General features: G+C 45.9%; 1 protein-coding gene across 2 annotated transcripts; it reads right to left on the reverse strand.

The window, feature by feature from the left end:
• Positions 1-271: 271 nt before the first annotated feature.
• On the reverse strand, positions 272-23,494 carry tbc1d2 (TBC1 domain family, member 2). 2 transcript variants are annotated; one of them, XM_049586671.1, is made up of 19 exons: positions 23,358-23,494; positions 23,180-23,251; positions 17,888-19,059; positions 17,177-17,808; positions 15,170-15,281; positions 10,113-10,233; positions 9,831-9,946; positions 9,035-9,264; positions 8,548-8,817; positions 6,968-7,072; positions 6,708-6,818; positions 6,441-6,613; positions 6,220-6,331; positions 5,236-5,436; positions 4,165-4,352; positions 3,899-4,019; positions 3,330-3,515; positions 2,612-2,733; positions 272-1,923 (listed from the first exon to the last, which is right to left on the reverse strand). In XM_049586671.1, exons 3-19 carry the CDS (start codon positions 19,053-19,055, stop codon positions 1,722-1,724), a joined length of 4,170 nt encoding a protein of 1,389 aa, XP_049442628.1. In that variant the 5' UTR covers positions 19,056-19,059; positions 23,180-23,251; positions 23,358-23,494; the 3' UTR covers positions 272-1,721. The 2 variants fall into 2 exon arrangements, with proteins under 2 accessions (XP_049442628.1, XP_049442629.1); XM_049586672.1 differs by lacking the exon at positions 23,180-23,251 and having other exon boundaries at positions 23,358-23,487.
• Between the last annotated feature and the right edge of the window lie 236 nt (positions 23,495-23,730).

The raw sequence follows: 23,730 nt of genomic DNA on the forward strand, positions 1-23,730 counted from the left end.
GTGGGTTTCAGACTTGCAGGTTAATCGGTGACTCTAAATTGTCCGTAGGTGTGAATGTGAGTGTGAAAGGTTGTCTGTCTCTATGTGTCAGCTGGAATAGACTCCAGCCCCCCACAACCCTCAAGAGGTTAAGCGGTTAGAAAATAGATGGATATTAAGATTTGTGTTTTGGAATAATAAACATTAATGGAAACATCTCAGGCCGAAGCCCACAAGTATGTGTTTGTAATTTCAGCAGTCGAGCACGTTATGACGTGTGAGCGTGATGTCATCAGGAAAATCAAATCCAACACTTTAATTTACTGAATATTTTTACAAACCCACAATACAATAAAATAAAATAAAAAATAAGATTTGAATGACAAGAAGACAAAATGAACCACTGGTTCACAAACAAACAAACAAACATTAGCGACCAGTGTTAGCATCAGGTGTGAAGCTAAGACTGTTCACATCACAATACTTTACTTTATAACACAGCTACAGTTTTTCATGACAGTTATTACCGTCAGACTTATTAGAAAGTTATTGAGTCAACCTGTTGTTTTTATTTGGCTTCTTATAATACAAAAACAAAGCAGGTTAGCTTCTGTTAGCATTAGCGTTAACTTCTCACTTGGCACTTTATAACTGTAACTGCCACCTAAGAACACTGTCGGCTCATTAACAATTAATGAGCTGAACAATAAATCACAGTTTATCACCAACAAAAAGTCAGATGAGACAAAATAAAACATTAGCATGGAGCTAACGGTGGTATCAGACTGAACGATGACACTAATTCTCTCTGGGCGAGACGTGAACATGATTGTCTGGAGGCTTTATAACTGAACCCTGAATCTTATTAACAATAAAATGTTGTCCTATGTTTATTTGTTCATCGTGTGATAAAAACAGATTTTGTATTTCAAAGAGACTGAAGACTTGAACAGCTGCAGTTAGCAGTGTAACTATGTCGATTAGCAGTGTAACTATGTCAGTTAGCTGTGTAATTGTGTCAGTAGTGTAACTATGTCAGTTAGCTGTGTAATTGTGTCAGTAGTGTCACTACGTCAATAAGAAAAGTTACAACACTTAGCAGAGTAACTACGTACGTTAGCAGTCTAATTGTGTCAGTAGTGAAACTTCTGCAATATGCAGTGTAATTACAACACTTAGCAGTGTACCTATGTCCGTTAGTGTTCTAACTACATAAGTTAGCAGTGTAACTGTCAGTTAGCATTGTAACCACGTCAGTTAGCATTGTAACCACGTCAGTTAGTATTGTAACTACGTCAGTTAGCAGTGTAGCTATGTCAGTTAGCATTGTAACTACGTCAGTTAGCAGTGTAGCTATGTCAGTTAGCATTGTAACTATGTCAGTTAGCAGTGTAACTGTCAGTTAGCATTGTAACCACGTCAGTTAGCAGTGTAGCTATGTCAGTTAGCATTGTAACTATGTCAGTTAGCAGTGTAACTGTCAGTTAGCATTGTAACTACGTCAGTTAGCAGTGTAGCTATGTCAGTCAGCAGTGAATCTGGGTCAGTTTTTGTGTGGGTTTACAGTAGTAGTGCTGATCTATATGGGCGGAAGCGCTTGTAGTTCAACAACAACTATCCATGAGCTAAACTGTTAACTTTACAATCAGACTTGTGTTCAGCTGCAGCAGCAGTTTCAGGTAGCTAACGTAGAAGCAGCTGTGTGTCGACTGATTGTTGACAAAATACATCTGTGAGTGAGATCAGAGTTCCTCGTCATCCTCGCTGACCATGGTGTCGAGCTCTTTGTCTTTACGTTCAGCGCTCTCCGTGACAAACTCCTTCTGCTGCTCCTCCAGCTCTCGTAGCTCCGCCTGCAGGCGCTCCAGGTGAAACGCTCGCCGGTTCCTCAGCAGGCGGCCGGGGAACGGGTTCATGTCATTGAAGGCGACGCTGATCAGCTTCCTGCAGGAGCCAACAACAGCAACATTAGCCGGTTCATCCACAACAGTACAAAGGCAGGAAATACCTGCAGTTTGGTTCTGTAGAGTTTCTGAGGTTCAGTCCAGATCACAGCGAAGAAACACGTTTCCTAACGTAACAACTTCGACTCTCTATACTAAAAAGAGCACCATGTAATATCAGATGTTCTGTCTGACCAACAGTCAAAATATATTCAGTCTGATATCCAACAAGAAGAAAAGCAGCAAACAATCACAACTAGAACCATCAAATGTTCAACATGCTCGCTTAAAAAATGATTATACTGACTGCCTGAGCAAACTATTGCAGCAGGTACACACACACACACACACACACACACAGTGTGTGTACGTGACACTCGCAGATGTCAGTCAGTCTGTGGTTCAAAATGTTTAGTTTCCTTCAAGTCGACAGAATTCAGACTGAAGACAGTTGATTTCTGAGCGTGTTGTTATGACATTATTCTCCCTCAGTTCTCACTGGATCACTGTGATCCTGAAGAAAACTCAAAAACAAACTCAAAAACAATTCTCAGTGGAGTCCTGCAGCGTTGTGTCTGAGTTCCAACAGGTGGCAGCATTACAGCTGTGATAAACAGAAAGATCTCAACATGAAACATGGTATGAAAACATTGATGTGAGAGGTCAGGTCGGACCAGGTGAGTCTTTACCTGCTGTCAGAGATGGTCTTGGTGAAGAAACGCAGGTACTGGTACATCTCCACGCTGTCGTGGATCTTCAGGATGTCGTCCTCTTTGTATTTAAATAGAGCCAGAGCGTACCTGAAAATCACCTGCAAAACAAACCACTCAGGTGAGCTCTCAGAAAGTCAATATTAAATAAAAATTATTACTTATATTTTTATTTCTTGTTTTAACACACAGACTGTGTTTGTGGTTTAAAAAATATTTAAATGTTCTGACTTTACTCTGGTTTATTTCTTGTTTACAGACAATTAAGTTTGTTTTTACCGCTCAGTGTGACACCAAGATTATTTTATAAAGTTATACTGTATATGAAGTGGTTGAAATTAGCTCCACCTCAAAGAACTTTAACCTGTGATACTATAAATACCTTCTGATGATGAGTCTTCTATTGAATAAACTTTATAACTTTCCAAAACTGTAGTCAACAGAAAACAGAAATCATAAAGTAGAACAAGAACATAAGGAAGTAAAATCAAAAAGTATATAAAACTACTGGAGTAAAAATGTATTTTATAAAAGGCACAATCTGTATTTTCAATTTTAATGACAGTTTTGGGGGTGGGGACAATACAGATTGAAGACTCTTGTACAAAGCCATATCTTTTCCAAAAATCTTTTTATGAGTCTGTTTATTTATTTCTCAGTGTGTGTGTGTGTGTGTGTGTGTGTGTGTCTGTGGTACCTTGGTGCCCTCATACAGGAAGGCGTCCCACAGTGGCAGCAGGATGTCACTCGGCAGACTCTCCACAAAAATCACCATGAACCAGTTAAAGGTGATCAGAGACACGTCGATACTGTAATACTCAAAATGAGCCGCCAGTCTGGGAAGTTTCTCCGACAGGAAGTCCTTCAGCACTCGCTGGTCCGCCTAAACACGCACAAACTATCAATCAATCATTCTGATCAATAACTCTGATCAAACAGTTACACTGATCTCTGGTTCAGGTTGTTTTTATAAACGCAGCTGAGCAGCTGCAGCTCAGTTCACTGATGATGTGTTTATGTCAGCAGGAAAAAATGGGACCTATGAGCTTCACACTCAGAAATAAGCAACACGTTATGAAATCCAGTTAAAACAACAACTTTAAGATGATAAAATATCAACTTGTCAGCTCAGAGAGTTCATCAGTGTTTCAACACTCCTCACTGTCCAACAGTTTCATCTAATATAAAATATGTGTAACTGTAAAGAGTCCTGACAGAAGTATTAAAGATAAAAAACAATAAACTGAGTTACTGAATGATCTCGACCTGAGAGGCCACCAGGTTCTTGGTGTAGTAGTCCTGAGGCATGATGGCTTCCACCACGGCCACCAGACACCAGAAGGCTTCTTCTTCACTCTGAAGAACCAGCAGAGCGATGGCTGCCACCCTGAGAGACACAGGTCGTCACATGACACGTCACAGGCCACAGACTACGTGCATCCGTTTAACGTCACAAATACAAAGAGAGGACATTCTGTCTGGAGACAAACACCAGGGACTGCGTGGGTGTGTGTGTGTGTGTGTGTGTGTACCTATTGAGCCCCTGGCAGTAGCCAATAGCAGGGTTCTGCCAGGAGAAGGCCAATAGGACGCGGCGGAGCTGCTGGAGGGCGGGGCTAGAGGGTGAGGAGAAGTGCTGATTGGTTGTGAGGGTGCGGTGAAGGTCCAGCTGGATCTGTCTGGAGGCCGAATGAGGAGACGTCCGACTCTTCTCACACAGCTGGAAACACAACAGCTGGATTACTGAGACGTCACTGACAACAGGAGAGTTAAACCTGCAGCCAGGTGTGACAGGTGACACTGTGGATCAGGTGTGGACAGATGTGGACGAGGTGTGGACAGGTGTGGACAGATGTGGATGAAGTGTGGGCAGGTGTGGACAGATGTGGATGAAGTGTGGGCAGGTGTGGACAGATGTGGATGAGGTGTGGACAGGTGTGGACAGATGTGGATGAGGTGTGGACAGGTGTGGACAGATGTGGATGAGGTGTAGACAGGTGTGGATGAGGTGTGGACAGATGTGAATGAGGTGTGGACAGATGTGGATCAGGTGTGGACAGGTGTGGATCAGGTGTGGGCAAATGTGGATGAGGTGTGGACAGGTGTAGACAGCTGTGGACAGGTGTGGATGAGGTGTGGACAGGTGTAGACAGGTGTGGACAGGTGTGGATGAGGTGTGGACAGGTGTAGACAGGTGTGGATGAGGTGTGGACAGGTGTGGACAGGTGTAGACAGCTGTGGACAGGTGTGGATGAGGTGTGGACAGGTGTAGACAGGTGTAGACAGCTGTGGACAGGTGTGGATGAGGTGTGGACATGTGTGGAACAGGTGTGGACAGGTGTGGACAGATGTGGATGAGGTGTAGACAGGTGTGGATGAGGTGTGGACAGGTGTAGACAGGTGTGGATGAGGTGTGGACAGGTGTAGACAGGTGTGGACAGGTGTGGATCAGGTGTGGACAGGTGTGGATCAGGTGTGGACAGGTGTAGACAGGTGTAGACAGGTGTGGATGAGGTGTGGACAGGTGTAGACAGGTGTAGACAGGTGTGGATGAGGTGTGGACAGGTGTGGACAGATGTGGATCAGGTAAACATCCTGCATACCTGCTGGTAGCGCTGTGGGTGTCGCTCTCTGAGGGTCCTGGTTCTGGTTCTGACCACCCAGCGCCACACCTGCTGTCGGTACTCCTTCGGGACGCCGGCTCGGAGCAGACATTTGAGCTCAGGTGAGGGACAGAGGTCACCATCTGACCTGCCGGCGAGGTACTGAGCCCAGCGACTCAACAGGGGGCGCTCTCCTGCCTCCTGCAGGGAGAGACCGAGGGACAGACTTTAGATACACACCAAGTCAGATCTGTGTCCTCTGTCCTGTGAGGTCCAACCTCATCAAGGACCTTCTGCTCACAGGTGCACAGGTCTACAGGTGTATAAGTCTACAGATCGATAGGTGTAAAGGTGTACAGGTCTAAAGGCCTACAAGTGTGCAGGTGTAGAAGGTCTACAGGTCTACAGGTGTACAAGGTGTACAAGGTGTACAGATCTACAGGTCTACAGGTCTACAGGTGTACAAAATGTACAGATCTACAGGTCTACAGGTGTACAAGGTGTACAAGGTGTACAGATCTACAGGTCTACAGGTCTACAGGTGTACAAAATGTACAGATCTACAGGTCTACAGGTCTACAGGTGTACAAAATGTACAGATCTACAGGTCTACAGGTGTACAGGTGTACAAAATGTACAGATCTACAGGTCTACAGGTCTACAGGTGTACAAGGTGTACAAGGTGTACAGATCTACAGGTCTACAGGTGTACAGGTGTACAAAATGTACAGATCTACAGGTCTACAGGTCTACAGGTGTACAAAATGTACAGATCTACAGGTCTACAGGTGTACAAAATGTACAGATCTACAGGTCTACAGGTGTACAAAATGTACAGGTCTACAGGTCTACAGGTGTACAAGGTGTACAGGTCTACAGGTGTACAGGTGTACAAGGTGTACAGGTCTACAGGTCTACAAAATGTACAGATCTACAGGTCTACAGGTCTACAAGGTGTACAGGTCTACAGGTGAGGGTTCAGACCTGATGCAGCAGGTTGTGTGAGCGGATCTCCAGAGCCTGGATCTTTGCCAGCAGCTTCATGTCCTCCACCTCGTAGTCCGGGATGATCTTAAAGCCGTACTCATCGTGGTCTCTGAGGACACAAGACACATATGAGACAATCAGGACCAGGTGTCTCTGTTATTCTGTCCCCCAGGTGTCCCTGTTATTCTGTCCCCAGGTGTTGAGTCCGTCCCTCTTACCTGGCCACGTTGAGCTTGAGGACACTCTTCAGCTCTCCTTTCAGAGCGTCCTCGATCATCTTCTGGACGGCCCCTCGCTGGACTGGATCCAGAGATTTGGTCTCATGCAGCTGCCGCAGGACGTTCAGGTACCGGCTCTCCACTTGACAGTTACTGGCCTCCAGGTAAGCACACTGCAGCCAATCAGAGGACAGGACACAGAGTGAAGCCCTGCCCCCCTGTATTAACAGTAATGGAACTGGTCCCAGTGATCCCAGTCTGACCCACCTTCACCATCAGACTCTTCTCCTGCTCTGAACTGGTCCTCCACAGTTTGGTCAGCTGGTAGATCTCTGAGTTCAGGAACTTGTTCTGAGTCTTATACGCCTCGATGTCGTCCTGACCAATCAGAGAGGAGAAGATGTGTCTGATCAATAACTGTGATCGTTAATGTTGATTAGTTTTTAGTCTCAGAACAAAGGATCTGATGGACTGTGGGTTTTATTTTAGCGACATGTTGATGTGTGTTGTGAACATTTTTATTTCACCTTCAGGTTCTCGACGTCCTGCTGAAGCTGTCTGAAGGTCTGAGAGTCTGAGCCACCACCTGACGACATACAGGAAGTCACCTGATCCGACAGCTTAATGATCACCTGACAGGAAACAGCGTTCATTCGTTAACAATCATTAAATCACGGTGTCCCCCAAGGCTCGGTGCATAGCCCCCTTCTGTTAAACATTTACATGCTCCCGTTAGGCAAGATCATCTGCCGCCATGGTCTCAACTTTGATTCTTATGCCAACGACACCCAGCTCTACATCAGTACAAAACCCTCTGCCCATCTGCCTCCTCAGTCGCTCATCAATTGCCTCCTGGAAATAAAATCTTGGCATCTAATCTACTCAAACTCAACAGCAACAAGACAGAGCTCGTGGTTGGAATTTCTCAATTATGGGATCAATAAAGGTGTATCTTATCTTATCTTATCTTATCTTATCTTGTGGCCCCCCAGGCACTGCTCAGGAAGGTTGGGGATCTAATCCTAACCATTGACGGTGCCACCATCTTACCCTCTGCTGAGGTCTGCAACCTGGGAGTGATCCTCGACTCCACCTTCTCATTTCAGACCCACATCAAATCTGTCACCAAATCTGCTTTCCACCACCTGAAAACATCTCCAGACTCCGGCCATCACTCACCGACTCAGTTGCAGAAACACTCATCCACTCCTTCATCACTTCCTGCAATGGTGTCCTGTTCGGGGTTCCCAACAAAACCCTGGACAGGCTCCAATATGTACAAAACTCAGCTGCCAGGGTCCTCACCTGCACCGAGCCCTGGCAGCACATCACTCCCACCCTCATCCATCTCCACTGGCTCCCGGTCAAGTCCCGCATAATCTACACAGTCCTCCTCCTCACCTACAAGTCCCTCCACGCCCTCGCCCCACAGTACATAACGGACCTCCTCCACCCCTACACTCCGTCCAGATCTCTGCCCTCCTCTGACTCCGGCCTACTCTTCATCCCTCACTCCTGCCTCCGAACTTTTTGTGACCGGGCCTTCAGCGTCGCTGCCCCCACCCTCTGGAGCTTTCTCCCCCCTGTAACCCACAACGCCCCTTCACTGGACATTTTCAAATCCACCCTCAAAACTCATCTGTTCACCATGGCTTTTTAATTCAATAATCCATCTCATGCCCAGTGTACATCACACAGTGTCTCTGCTTTCTGCTGGTTGTTATAGTTTAGTTGCTTTTCTGTTCTGCTTGTGTTGTTTTGTACTGTTCTGTTGGTGTTATTGTTTCCTTACTATGTATTGTAAAGTGACCTTGGGAAAGGCGCTATATAAATTATTATTATTATTATTATTAAACAAGCTCCCATCAAACACGTGTCCTGCCCAGCCTCACAGGACTGACACACACATTCTGTTATAAATGACTGAGCTTGATTAAAAGTGAATTGACCATAAGTCATTAACCATTTATCCAATCATCAGAAATCTCCACAAACATGTAGCTCAAAACGTGGCAGGCAGAATGTCGTCAGTTTGGTGCATCTGCTCTGAGCGCAAGTGCTCACCAAGATTTGTCAGAATGACTTATGCATGTGGGCGTGGCCTCACCTCCTGCTTGGCGTTGTTCTTCTCCTTCAGCATCCCGATGTTCTCCTGCAGTTCGGCCAGCTGTGCGTCTCTCTGAGCCAGACTCCTCCTCGTGGCCTCCGCCTCCGTCTTCGCCTCCTCCAGCCGCCCTCGCAGGTCGGCCGCCTGCCGCTCGCGGTGTCGCAGCAGTTCCAGACGCTCCTGCTCTCCTTTCTCCGCCAGAAACTCTGCACAGGTTCGTTTCTCTAGCTGAGACGCCTCCAAGGCTTTGTGGAGGATCCACACCAGCTCCTGGACAGGAAACAGGTTATTAGTGACAGTGACATCAGAGCTGGTGAAAGGTTCTGATGTGGTCAAGCTGTGGCGAGGTCAGCGGGCTCCAGAGCGCCACCAAACCCTGAGGCTGGCATAAAGTTACTGAAACAAAATTTGAGTGAATCATTGCTTTCATTTTAAAGAGCATTAATTTTTTAATTATTAGTTATTGATCTGATCAGTGATCGATCACCTTCTGAGCTTTGACCTCCTCCATCAGCATCTGTTTCTCCTGCTGCAGCGTCTCTGTGCGGGACAACGTCATGGTGGACGACCTGCGATTTTTCGCCTTCCTGTTCCGTCTGTCGAACAGCGAAGGAGACTCCCTGCCCTCAGCTGGGGACACCTGACCTGTCGGCTCAGTCAATGACAGGGGGGGGGGCGGGGTCGGGGGCTCAATGGGAGTCGTGGGAGCTGAAGGAGCTGAGGTGGGACAGGAAGGGTTAAACCCAGAAACAAGTCAACATAAATAAATACACTGTAAACACTCAACAGCAGCATCTCCTCCCAAAGGTCATGACCCTCCTGCAGATACCTGACCGTGTCACTGCGCAGGAGGAAGCGTTCATCTGATGCTAGCTCACCTAGCATCACTGAGCTAACCAACGTCACAGCTCAGCTGAGGAGGACGCCATTAATGTTTACACCTCACACTGTCACGAGCCTCTCGTCCATGAGCAGATGCACGCTTCCTTCTGCGCAGTGATACAGCTGGTGAGTGTAGTTCAGTAGAGAGAAAATAGTCCCTGGTCACAACAAGGTCTGTGGATTATCTTGAGTGATCAGGTCATCGTATCTGAAGAGGCACTGATGAGTTCTTACAGTGGAAAGTTCCACTACATCAAGTCAGACGTCTCTACAGCTGATATCTGCAAAACTCCAGAACCAAAACTATGTAGATCGATAAACAGAACTACAGGCTTATCTTATGGTGAACTGTCCCTTTAAGGCTGGTGTCACAGCTGGCAGCAGTTCCTGTGTGAGCGCACCTGTAGTGTTGTGGGTGTCGGTGGCGTTGGGTGGAGTCCACGGGGGAGCGTCTACATGAAACACACTCTGACTCCACTCCTGAGACGACCTCTTACGCAGACTGTGGACCGAGTTTCTGCACACACACGCACACACACACACACACACACACACACACACAAAGATATAACAGGTTTGTTCCTGATGCACAGAGGCTCATGGGAAACGTAGTCTGACTGTGCTCTTGATGAGACAGACTGTCAGACTGCTCAGACACATGTCAACATGCTGAGGTCACTCACTGGATCTCGATGAGCGGATGTTTGAGCGACACGTTGGTGAGCGGCGTCCGTTGTGACGGTACGTTAGCCGCGCCCTCCCCCACCAGACCCAGAGGGCTCTTTAACGCCGGCAGGAAGTCCTCTGCAGAGACAGGAAGCAAAAACGTCATTTGAACTCTGCAACTGACAAACAGCTGATCACTGTCCCAGTATAATACTATAAAGACCGTCTTGGATCCTGTCTTTGTCACATTCACAGTTTTTTATTCAAATGTTTTTTTAATTTTTATATTTCTGTGTTTTGATGGTAAATTCACACTGAAAGGAAGTCTGGTTTCTACTGGGCTCCAAAAATCACTGAAAACTCAATGAAGTTCTGAAACATGAAGATTCAGGACAGGTTTACTCCATTCAGTGTGTGTGTGTTTGATATTTATTGTGTCAGTGTTTCCTGTCATTCAGCCGCAGGTAGCTGATCTGCTGTTAGAATGACATCACATCCTGTTGGCAGCATCCTGATGATGTCATAGATAATATATGTTTGAACCAAGATCAGACGTGTTGGAAATAAAACAGTGAGTTAGTTTTTTTTTACTCAAAACTGGACGGACGAGTTTCATTAAACATGACAGACTGAACCAGGTCTGAGTGAGCACAAAGAAATCTGATTACATTTCCTTCATTAAAGAACTGTTACACACCTTAAAGGAGCAGTCCAACATTTCCCTGCAGTCTCTGGTACTCTGTGTCCACCAGAGTCCAAACCAGCAGCACAAACAGCAGCAACAGTTGTCCACCAGTTTAACCAGTGAGAGTGAGGGCGAACACCACACTCAGGACAGTAAAGTGATGGTCATGGACCTGTGCAGAGACTCATGGTCACTGAGTGTTGGCCGAGCGTCCAACTTCCGCTGACCGAGGGACTAAATTCCAGTTCAGCGCTCTGCTAACTTAAGAGGGGATAAAATGATTTAATCTTCTTGACCTTCTAAATGTGATCGGACTGAATGGTTTAAATCTTTAAAGTGGAATGAGTCATCGTGGGGTTTTGATGCTGAAAAAACTAGCCAATGATTTCTTCAGACGTCTTGTTCTCCATGTAAGCTGATGGGAAAAAGTATTTTTAGACGCGATGACATCATGCGACCGACCCCAGAAATTGCAGTGCAACTTTTTGGCCACTATGAAAATTGACTTCAAACCCGATGCACTTCCTGAAGGTGTGACGGTGGTAGTCTGTGATCGTCATTCAAAATAAGAAACAGGAAGAGCAACAGGAGGGACTGACGACGCTAGTTAGCCTGTTAGCTCATTAACAATCCAACCTGGTGATGAAGGAACAGATTATATTTACTCTGCACGAGTGAACAACAACTCAAACCATCAGGAAACGTTTCTGTTAAAGAGCTCAGTGACTGAAACAATAATCTGACCTTATGTAACAGGTCTGTTTTGGTCTCTCTCCCTCTGGACTTCAGCTCTTTGATTCATTTTCTCACTTCCGTTTCTCTTCTCGTGCGCCGAGCTGAACTGACCATCACAGTGATGTCATTCACCGATAGGCTCCGGCGGCTCCAATGCTGAATCAACATGATGAATCAGTCAAAAAACAGACAATAAGGTGGACCAGTGCCAACACGCAGGACGCACTGCAAAAACCAGGTCGACCAACGCTCATCGACACAGACTGTCAGCGTGGTGTGTCAAGGCCCTCACACCAGTGATGGTGCAGGTCAGGGGCCGCTGTCTGAATCCAGATCAGCTGACGTCTGAAAACATTTTAATCTTTCACTGCTTCACCTCACAGAGCTGCAGATTTAATCTGCCGCTTCATTTAAACTGCTGCTTTGTTTCTATTGTTGAATACACACACACACACACACACACACACACACAACAATGAAACTTAAAAACACAATGAAGTTGTGTAGTGTCTCTTGTCAAAGATTTCTGAGAGGGTTTATGGACACTTGCTCTGGATGACATCGCAGATGACAACATGTTAACTCTCTGACAGCAGCTGGAAACAAATCACATGATCAGCCTGTTCATTCTGCTGCAGTATTACCGATTAAAGATTAAACATCCACACAGGTGTTTGCAGGTGTTTGCAGGTGTTGTGGTTGATCGATCCGCTCAAAGCTCTGCAGGAATTCACACAAGCTCGCCAAACTCTGAGCGCTAATCAGAGATTAAGCAGCAGACTGAGAGAGACCCACACAGGCCTGTGAGAAGGACAAAACATTTTTAAGACTTTCTAAAGGTTTGAAACACTGTGACACTTGTCCTGACAGTTTCCTGTTTCCTGTATTGAACATGAAACATGAAATAATCCCATTAAAGGTAAAGTTTGTGAATCAGTCACAGAATCTTTGGACAGTTCTGGAGAAAAGTGAGTCACTGTGTGATTAGTCAACATGTCACTCCCTCGCCCAGAGGACGGATTTTCCCAACTCTCCCTGGAAGGGTGTGTGTGTGTGTGTGTGTGTGTGTGTTTGTGTGTGTGTATGTGTGTGTGTGTGTTTGGGGGGGGGGTTACTGAACACCACAGGAAAAAGCAAGTGTCAGTGCTGATGACACATTCTGAGTCTTTGTTCTGTCTGAGAGACAGACACTGTTCACACATTCATTTTCTGTAACCACTTATCCTGTTAGGGGTTGTGGGGGGTGGAGCCTATCTCAGCTGACATTGGGTGAGAGGCGGAGTTCAACCTGGACAGGTCACCAGACTATCACAGGACTGACACATAAGCCCTTTTTAAACAGGAGTTGTGCAAATTTGCAGGAAAGCCCAATCAGTCTTCTTTCAGCATTGGCAGTATAAAAACAAAATCGGGGAGTGCAGCAAAATGCCGCCTACCTACTTTTGTTTATACAGAATGTGCCTTTTTCGGGGCAATGGGGGGCGTGAGCAAGTAACAAAACGTGTAGCTCAGCGTGTGACGTAAACAGTGACGTGGGAGGGAAGCCGCGGCTGGTCAGTCCTTCTGTGATTCTCTCGTAAGTCGGCCCGTTCTTCACCGTCCCCGTCATCTGACGGTTAATGGCCTCTTCGTTTGCGAGGACAAGGAGGGCGCGCAATTCCTTGTCTCCCCAGTTGCTCATCTTTACAGTGTCTGTCAGGTTTGTGTTTCCCTCTTGCTACTAGCTGCTCGCTAATTCCTGCTATCAGCTGTTTCCTGTTTATCCACCGCCAGTGGCTCGCACGTGTGGCGTCATCAACAGCTCCTCCCACAAGTCATCAACAGCTCCTCCCACAAGTCATCAACAGCTCCTCCCACAAGTCATCAACAGCTCCTCCCACAAGTCATCAACAGCCCCTCCCACAAGTCATCAACAGCTCCTCCCACAAGTCATCAACATTAACCTGCATGTCTTTGGACTGTGGGAGGAAGCTGGAGCACCTGGAGGAAACCCACGCTGACACAGGGAGAACTTGTCAGAGCACCTGGAGGAATGTATGTGGATGTTTTTGAAAACATATTTTCCCCTCTGTTTTGAAAAATAATTTTGTCCACATGACTTTCATTTTACAAAACATCTCCGTCAACTCAAAAGCAAAAACGACCCCAAATGCTCACCACCATTAGCGGTCTTCAGCAGTCTCCCTCTGTCACAACGGTAATAAAGTGAACAGGTTAACGTTACCTTTTTCAAAACACCTCCTGAAGATCTCATCACTGTTGATTCCCCTTCGACATCAGGATGAACGAGCTCACTCACACATACAACTGATGCTTTGGAAATGACGTTTTCTTTCCACTCCTCCTCCACAACAATCCCACTTTGAGAATGGCTCGACTGGTCCTGATCCAGATCTGTTGTTTCTGGTGGACTTTTAACTGCAGACACTGGGTGCAGCACCTCCATTCATCCATGAAGTGATGCAGCAATACTGCGTTTGAATGTAAGGTATTCATTTGACTAAACCGTGCTAACAAAACTTTAGTTAACCAGAGTCTGTCCTCATTAAATGAAAACTTTTTCCAGTTCCCATCCAGCTTTGTATCATCATCATCATGTGGGCCAATGTGTAAATGAACTGTGATAACCTTCCCTCCATCTCATCAGAGCCCAGACCTGCACGCTCATCTCTCAACTCAAATTCACCAGATGTCGTGAAACACGTCTCAAACTCAGATCAAACAGTAAAGCTGATCAGATATGAGCAAACATCCTGACACTGTGTCGTCTGTTTCACTCCTGAAATGTTTCACAAACAAATTTTAACTCTCTGTTTTACTGAAATACAGGATTGTTTGTTTCAAAAATCACACTGGTTCAACCTGCCAAAGACAACGATGGAGCGCTTCTACACCTCCATCCTCCATCCTCACCTCCTCCATCACCATCTGCTGCACTGCTGCTTTGTTACCCTCCCCTCTCAGAGGAAGCTGCAGTCCATCAGGACCAAAACCACACCCCACTAAAACACTATCTTCTCAACAGGAGGCCATGAACCCTCCAACATGGTCTCTGGACAGGATCAACTACAGAGTTCTCTTTATACATTAACGATGAGAAGTCGAGCTGCCACAGGAGCTGGTCTGTACAAGTGGGGCGATGCGTCCAGGGGCGCCCACACGTGTCTAGCCGTCACCAGTGTGGGTTGTACGTTGAAAATAACAGAGGCGTATTTTTTGTCGCATGGCGTTTGCTGCCAGTGTGTTTTGGACTCAAGTGTAAATCTACTTGATGAAAAAACATCGTTTCAGCTGTGAGATATTTCTTTAAGTCTGTCACATGTAAAAACTCATCTTTCACTGTCAAACAACATGTTTCCTTCCTTCCTTCCTTTCCTTGTTTTATTAAACTCTTTGCAGAATCTAAATGTTAAACTCCAGTTTGGTGTTTCACTGTTTCAAGACAACGCTGAGCTGCTCAGAGAGGGTTCGATTCTGCTGCGGTGACATTACAGAATATTATAAATTACTTCTGGTCAGAAGTAGTTTATAGAGGCTGATGCTGCAGCTGCAGGATTCAGATTCATGACCTCCTGCCTGCAGCCAGCGTCACATGAAGGAAATATCTAAGTGTGGATGAAGTCTGAGACAGAGCAGACTGTGTTTGTTTCTCACCTGGAGTGTTGTTGTTGTTTGTCAGGTCTGGACAGGTGGACATCTGTCTGTGCTGCCAGCGTTTCAGCTGCAGCTGCTGCAGCCAGTAAAGCATCAGCTCCTGGGTCACAGCCTGCAGAGGGCAACAACAACAACACCTGAAGTTACAGGATGAAGACTGACTGGTTGTTTCATTAAAGATTCTCTGTGTAACTTCAAACATGTCATTTTTTATATATAAATCTGTGAGCAGGTAGTTACATAACTTAAGAAGTGAGACCTATTACAGCATGTGGACTGACGTCTATGTAAAATGACTCAGGCCAAATATACGGGGGAATCCAAAGGATGAGACATTATGTACGCTCCTGAGTGCCTGGGCTCTTTTTAGCTCCACTACAGCCACAGATAAAGACAACTGACATCACAACTGGACACAGCGCTGGAGGCGGGGCCTCGTTCATCCCTGCAAATGCTGCTCAGTGGCGCATGAAGCCAAAAAGTTCAATTGCTGCCTATAAAATTACCCAGATGATCAGCACTGTGTGGCCCACAGACCAGGTGCAACAAAGACTTCCGCCAGTCGAGCGGCTACATCCAGTTTAGCCATCTGCTAACTCGGATGAGCTCTTCTTGACTTTCCAAATGTTCCCGGACTGAATGGATCAAATCCTGATGGTGAAACGAGTCATTTCATGAAAAAAATCTATCCGATCTGATTTACAGACATCTCTTTCGTCATGAAAGTCAAGTCAAGTTGAGCCAGAGGGCATCACCCGATGGTGTAAGTACACTGGTGACTACAAAAGATAGCTTCAAAGCCTGGCACACTTCCTGGGGGCCTGGCTACAGCCCTAACAGTGTGCAATACTAGCTAACATTAGCTAAAAAATAGAGTCTGCTAATGTCAACAAACGGCCAACACCCACCACCACACAGAGTCCACACAGCAGCCCGACGGAGAAGGACCTTCACTTAGCACCCTGTAGCAACTCAAATTCAGCCAGAGCAAGACCGAGAGGGGTCTGATCCTGCCCCCTCGACCGCCTCTCAAAGTCCCCATTGGATCAACAAACCTTCTGTTGCTGCCATTACACGGACAATGCACCGGACACCCCATGCAGCCGCTGACCACCGGCTCGCTGTGAACCCCAGGGCTGTGGTTTGCATCTGCTGAATTTGAGTTGCTACAGTGACTAAGGTCTGAGCTGCTGTCCGATCTCCTCCCAAGGAGGTAGTGTCCTAACGGTGGGGAGTGAGGGGGGGGGGGCGTCTGTGAGCTGTGCTAATTTGCTAATTCTTGTCTCCTTTGTGGTCAGAAACAGTAAATCAATCATATTTAGTGCCCCAAATCATAACTCCAGTTCCCTTCAGTGCTGAAAAAAGCGTTCATCACAGGAAGCGCTAACATGAGAAAAGCTACTGTGGTTTTAGCCGGCCAGTGTTAGCTGACGTTAGCTTGCTTGCCAAGTATATACTGTCTTGAGCGATTTGCGTCATTGAATTCATCTAGACTCCAGGCCTGATCTGGCTGGTAAATTAGCTAGCTTGCTTTACTTTATCAGCTAATGTTATAAAGCAACCAACACCAGCATTGCTTAGTTGCAGCTAGCTGGCTACCTTAGCTTACTTGTTTGCTAACATTATTGCAAGCAAAATACTGTCTGAGTGGAGACATCAGTCGGCTAGTTTGGCAAATTACTTCACCTGCTAACGTGATCCTTGATTATAACAGTGTTGATTTAGCCAACAATACATGATGTAACTGTGCAAAGCGCTTTCTACTGGATCCATGTAAGGCCGGCTAACGAGCTAACCGTAGCCAGAGCTAATGTTAGCCAGCTAGATGTAACTTATCTACTCTATGTGGATCTGCAGTTGGTTGCTTTGTAACATCAGCTGATTAAGTAATTTGAAAACAGTCTTGTGTTTGTCACTGTTCTGAACGATGACCAGGTGCTCGCTCTCTGGGACTGTCTGCACACAGTGGACAGAGGCTGCCCTACCAGAACTACACTGCCCCCCTACCTTGAGTATGAAGGTGCGTTCAGGTGTCTTGATATGGAAGGTCCCCTTCTCAGCCTTCAGCGGGTAGGTGAAGGTGGCGCTGCAGAGCTCTATCCGGCCGAGCGGCGTCACGTCCTGTGGTGTGCGGTAGTAGAACAGCTGGTTCCTTTTATCCTCGTAGGTGAACCAGCGCTGCTTCCAGGCCCTCAGGGGCCCCCCCTGCTTCTGCAGGAAGCCACACAGTTTGGGTTCACCTGGGAAAGAGACCAGAGGGCAGGGCCCCCCCTGCTCCTGCTGACAGAGCACCTCTGTCATGAGAGGCGGAGCCAGGGTGGAGTCTTCGTTCATCGACGTGAGAACCTGAGGAGAAGGAGGAGGAGCCTGCTGGGTGTGCAGGAGAGGAGAACGGGGAGTGTCGGGGTTCTGCTTATCTTTGGGCTCAGAGATGTGGAGTTTGACCTCCTTCTGGTTTTGTTTATTGAAGGCTGAAGTAAAAAATGTTAAATCCTTTAAGGGAGGAGGAGCCTGCTGGGTGTTCAGGTGAGGAGGAGGAGCCTGCTGGGTGTTCAGGAGAGGAGGAGGAGCCTGCTGGGTGTTCAGGAGAGGAGGAGGAGGAGCCTGCTGGGTGTTCAGGAGAGGAGGAGGAGGAGGAGCTTGCTGGGTGTTCAGGAGAGGAGAACGGGGAGTGTCGGGGTTCTGCTTATCTTTGGGCTCAGAGATGTGGAGTTTGACTCTGCTGGGTGTTCAGGTGAGGAGGAGGAGCCTGCTGGGTGTTCAGGTGAGGAGGAGGAGGGTCCTCCCCAGGTCTCTGCTGTTTAGGACACAGATCCTCCTGGTTTTGGTGTTTCTGAGCGTCATCTGGTTTTTGTTCATGTTTTGGGCAGAAGAAATCTCCTGGTTTCTTTTGGTCTGTACAAACAGAACTTGGTTTTAGGGGCTCTTGTTTGGTAGAAGTCTGATCTGGTTCTGGCTGATCTTTTAAAGAAGGAGAATCTTTTGTTTTCTGTTTTTCTGTTGGAGGAGAATCTCTCAGTTTTTGTTGCTTTTTAGGACGAAGACTTGGTTTTGGTTTATCTGGTTTGGTTGGAGAACTGAGGTGTTTATCCGCAGGATTATGTGGACTCTGGTGTTTCTTTGAAGGACTCTGGTTGGTTTCTGCAGAGCTCTTGTTTTTCGCTGTAGGACTCTGATGTTTCTCTGCAGATTTCTGGGTGGTCTCCGCAGGACTCTGGTGGGTCTCCTCTGAACTTTGGTGGGTCTCTGCAGGACTGTGGTGGGTCTCCTCTGAACTCTGGTGGGTCTCTGCAGGACTGTGGTGGGTCTCTGCAGGACTCTGGTGGGTCTCCTCTGAACTCTGGTGGGTCTCTGCAGGACTCTGGTGGGTCTCTTCTGAACTCTGGTGGGTCTCTGCAGGACTCTGGTGGGTCTCTTCTGAACTCTGGTGGGTCTCTGCAGGACTCTTGTGGGTCTCTGCAGGACTCTTGTGGGTCTCCTCTGAACTCTGGTGGGTCTCCTCTGAACTCTGGTGGGTCTCTGCAGGACTCTGGTGGGTCTCTTCTGAACTCTGGTGGGTCTCTGCAGGACTCTGGTGGGTCTCTGCAGGACTCTGGTGGGTCTCTGCAGGACTCTGGTGGGTCTCTGCAGGACACTGTTGTGTCTCTTCTTGACTCTGTTGTGTCTCTTCTTGACTCTGTTTGGTCTCTTTAAGGCTCTTGTTGGTCTCTGCAGGACTTTGCTGATCCTGGGACTCGGGCAGACTGACTGACTCTTCTCTCTGCCGGTCGTTCTCCTCTGAAGCTGAGATCCAATCAGCAGGTTCAAGCGTGTCCTCATCAGCGTGGGCAGGAAGTGTGCGAGACGAGGCAGCGCTGGGATTTCCTGCCGAGCGGCTTCCATCCATCCTTCTAAAAAAAGAAAAGAAAACAGAGAGGAGGAAAAGGACGGAGAAGGACGCTTTAATGATGTTTGTGAGGACACTGAGACGTTGCAGAGGAGAGACATCGGACCGGCTGCAGGATCAGTTTATATCAGTCCACAAAACCAGACTGAGCTCTGAGTGGACTCTGATCCTGGATCAGTTTAATGTTAAAATCAGACACTCATCTGGACTGTTGAAGGGTCTCTGATCGTCTCTCACTGTGTCTGACACCTGCATGATCAGAACACACTGTGAACACATAAAACACTGAAACTCTTATAAATGATTTTATTAAATCCAGAATAAACTGAAGTAAATTTATTTAACTCTTTAACTCCTGGGAGCAACACCAGGTCCATAACAGCTGTCAGAGTGCTCACAGATCAGCTGCTGACACCACCCACAGCTGATGGAAACATGTCTGACTCTGTTTACTCTGTCCGGTCCTTCACTTCGTCTCAGTGCTGTTCATTTATCTGTTTATAACTTTAATAAAAAGTCTTTGTCCATCGAGCTCTGTCCTCTGAGACTGTCTGAGACTTTACCTGATGTCTCTGCGCAGCAATAACTAAGGCTGGAGCCATCTTGTTTTTGGGTTGTCCATCCCTATGTATTTATGTTCGTCTGTTCGTCCATCCCATTCTCATGAATGTGGTATCTCAACAACCTTTCAAGGAATTTCCTCAAATTTGGCACAAACGTCCATTTGGTGCGAGCTCACTGTGGTGACGACCTTAAATACATGAAGAAAACTTTGCTCTCCACAGAAAACAGAATTTAACCTTCAGTAGAGTTCAGTCTGGATCAGTGACATCACTGATATCTGATCATTGAATGATGTCATCATCATAACCTGATGACGACATCAGATCATCTGTGTGTTTCACAGCAGTGGAGGACCTGAGTTCTTCTTCTACTGTTTGACTGAACTCAGTGTTCACAGTAATGAGACATAATGACAGGAAGTGACTGTGACACTACGCCCTGCTAACACACACACACACACACACACACACACACACACACACACACACACACACACACACACACACACACACACACAGGTCTGTTCTGAGGACCTGGTGCTGAACCTGAACCACATCTGGACCTGATCCTAAATCCTGAACCATGTCTGGACCTACAAACAGATTTTTGAGGACTCACCATGCAAAATGTCCTTGTCCTGCGATATAAGGTCAAAATGTTCTTTTATTATCTATAACTTTTATATATTCAGATATGACATGTTGATAGAAGCACAGACTCTATATCCCAGGGTCTGTCCTTCATCACAACATGAAGCTAGTTTAACAGACCCAGGGGTCTTTTCATGGTCTGGCTTCACTAACCCGTCGCACTGGTTTAACATTAATAAACGGTATCACGCAGCTCGTTATCAACCAGCTCAGTCAACTCTGGGTTTTTCTCTCCAGCCGGGAGCGCATTCATGTCAAAGAGGCGGGGCTGTTAATCAGGATCAAAATAAATGGAGTACTTCCTGTAATGTGACATGAAACAGTGATGTTACTGTAAAAAGTGAAATTCATCAGAGTGAAATGTAAACGATTAAAATAACAAGATGTGAAACACTAAAAATAATTGTCAAATATTAGAAGTAGGCAGAGACTGTTTTATAAGACGTCAGTAGAGACTGAGTATTGTTTTAGTTTTGTAGTTTGATCATCAAGAAACTCCTCTTATTCTGTCACATAAAACTCTTTAACGTAACACCAGAGTGTTTGTGATACTGAGGGAAAGAGTAATGAATGGCTGATGAGATCTGTCTGACTGAACTGTTGCATCTATAATCATAAACTCACAGTGAGGATTGTTTCTGCAGTGATGATCACACAGGTGTGTCATGTGACTCTGAGCTGCAGTGATGATCACACAGGTGTGTCATGTGACTCTGAGCTGCAGTGATGATCACACAGGTGTGTCATGTGACTCTGAGCTGCAGTGATGGAGTCAGTATAAAATCAGACACACTGTCAGAGATCAGATATTAACACACAGATAAAATCATCATCATGCGTTTAGTGTCATAAACAATCTACTGACCTATAAAGACATAAACTCTTTGTGTCTCTCAGGACTTTTGTCCATGTTGGGATACATTTATTTCAGTGATCTGATTGGTCAGAGGTCAGGTGTTGACAGGTTGTTGCTCCAGAGCAGGTGAGCTGTATCATGAAGCGAGATCAACCTTTCCTGGGTTACCCAGACCTATCCTGGGTTGACTAACCCTAACAATAGCAATCAGGATAATCGGTATCACAACGCTGGATATCAACTCCGTAACTCAACCCAGGGTTGCTTTATCAAGAGCCGTGAACGCGCACGCAGCGGACCAATCACAATCATGAGAGAAGCGCAGCGTCACTGAGCGTCCTCACAGAGCGCCGTATGTGAGGGGAAAAAGTATTTCTCATGTGAGGATCAGAGATTAATTCTACTAAAATATGAGGAGGAGAAAAGCAACATTAGAGAAAAGGCCAACACCGTGGCAGCTGCAGGAGGAAACATGCGTGGCAACGCATAACGGGATGAATAATGTTTAGTTTTAGTTTAGATTAGTTTATTTGCACATAATGTTAAAAACAGACAGTATAACATTTACAAGATTAAAAAAAGAAAAGTGCCGGAGAGGTTAGAAGCCACTAAAAGCTTATCAAAGAAATTCCCCTGTCAAAACATCAATGAAATCACATAACAGAGAAGAAAAAGAAACGGGTGAGGAAAGAAGAAATAGAGGAGGAGAGAGGGAAAAATCAAGACAACACAAGGCAGCAAATAAAATGATGTGTAGGTTAAATGTCTCATCACTGGTTCAAGTAGCTACAGTACCTGTACCTGTACATCTGACACTGATCACACCCTTGAATCCCATGAAATCAATGCTGCGCAGATGAATTGCGTGTATTACAATTATCGTCTAACATCATTGCGTCTGATAAACTGGTCTTCTTTGTCATAACGTTATATATGCTACAATAAAGCTTAAAGCTGACGCCACAGTTAAATCATATCAACACCAAACTGATAGTCTGAATAAAATCATCCTGATATTGAGCTGTGTTAGAAATTAACAGCTGTGCAGAAATATACCTAGTGTCCCTCTTTAAGAAACACAAAGGAAAATCCCTCAAACACCATGAAGTGTAGACATGATAGGCTACTTTCCACATTTCCAGCAGCAAAGCTGTCAGTTAGGCCCATTATCTTTAACAGGGATCATTTCCTCCAACAAAACAAAATGTTGGCACTAATTAATGGTGCTATTAAGTGTCCGCTAATGATCAGTTTCTTTCTTATGAAGGGCTGGGATGAAAGTTCCACTTCTTTCCACTCCTTTTTGAACAATCTTTTCACTGTCTGTTGTTGTTGCTTTCTTTTCTTTTTTAATGTTGAAAATAAACTTTCAAATCAAAATCAATCAAATGAATTAAACTTCCCGTCATGACTGGGCTGCATTTCTGTCAGCCATCAACAGCTGATTGGCCAGTGGGTGGTGCTTTTTATAGGATCAGATTCAACCCTGAACTTACCCTGCTCCGGAGCAGAATAGCCGTTCACAGTAAGTTACCATGGTGATCTACCCCGATAAGAACCCAGGGTGAACCCTGAAGTTACCTCGCTGAGACATTAATCCTGCTTCATGATACAGGCCCCTGGTGAACTGTTCAACATTAGTTACCATGGTGATTTGTCACCATGAAAAGTGAAACAGCTTCGTAGGACTGAACCCCGAAGTTACCTGACTGACCCTCAATCCTGCTTCACAGAGCTCAGGTGTGATCTCAGCTTTGAACGCTGATGATTGGACAGAATCTGGAGTTCTTGGCTCACTTAAATATTTATATCTGGAGCTGTTGTCATAGCAACAAGTCCTTTAACCTTAACATGCAGAGAAATAACAAATAAAAAATAGGCTACTTTTCAAAATAAAATCTGAGTTCAAATATTAACAGAAACTTTTACACCACAGCTGAAACTTTACCTCCACAGTCAGTCTCTCTCTCTCTCTCTCTCTCTCTCTCTCTCTCTCTCACACTCACACACACACACACACACACACACACCGCCGTGTCTCAGCGTGTCCTCACCTGTTCAGGTAAACACTCCTGAGTGTTTACCTGAAGGGGCGTGGCCTGAACACACCTGGCTGGGTTCGGATCCTGTTTGATTGGCAGATGCAGCAAAAGAAACACAAAGTAAACTCAGAGTCAGTCAGTGTGTCACACCCTGCTGTTGTTTACTCCTCCCTAATTTGTTGTTGTTTACCTCCTCTCTGTTTTCGTCTTCTTCTTCTTCTTCTTCTTCTCTGTGTCGTGTTTGATCCTGCTTTCTGTTCCTGTCTCTTCCTGCTCCGTCCCTGCAGCCGGTTACACTCCTTCTGCTCCTCAAGTCATCAAGGCACCGCGTCAACACACGCAACTTCCGGGTTGTGTTTCAAAGTAAGAGCCGGATGACAAAAGTTAGCGCTCTTAACTTTTCAAAATAAAACCACATCAGGAGACAAAATCTTCAGTCAACTCAGACAAGTTTTTAATTATTATTGTAATGTCTCTGTCCACAGGTAACAAAGTAAGTTGATTTTCCTGATTATACGTTAATATAATTTCACACTTTCGGTCATAATGTGCTTGTTAATGAG

Source organism: Epinephelus fuscoguttatus, linkage group LG9 (genome assembly GCF_011397635.1).
Source record: "Epinephelus fuscoguttatus linkage group LG9, E.fuscoguttatus.final_Chr_v1".
Classification (NCBI taxonomy): Eukaryota; Metazoa; Chordata; class Actinopteri; order Perciformes; family Serranidae; genus Epinephelus; species Epinephelus fuscoguttatus.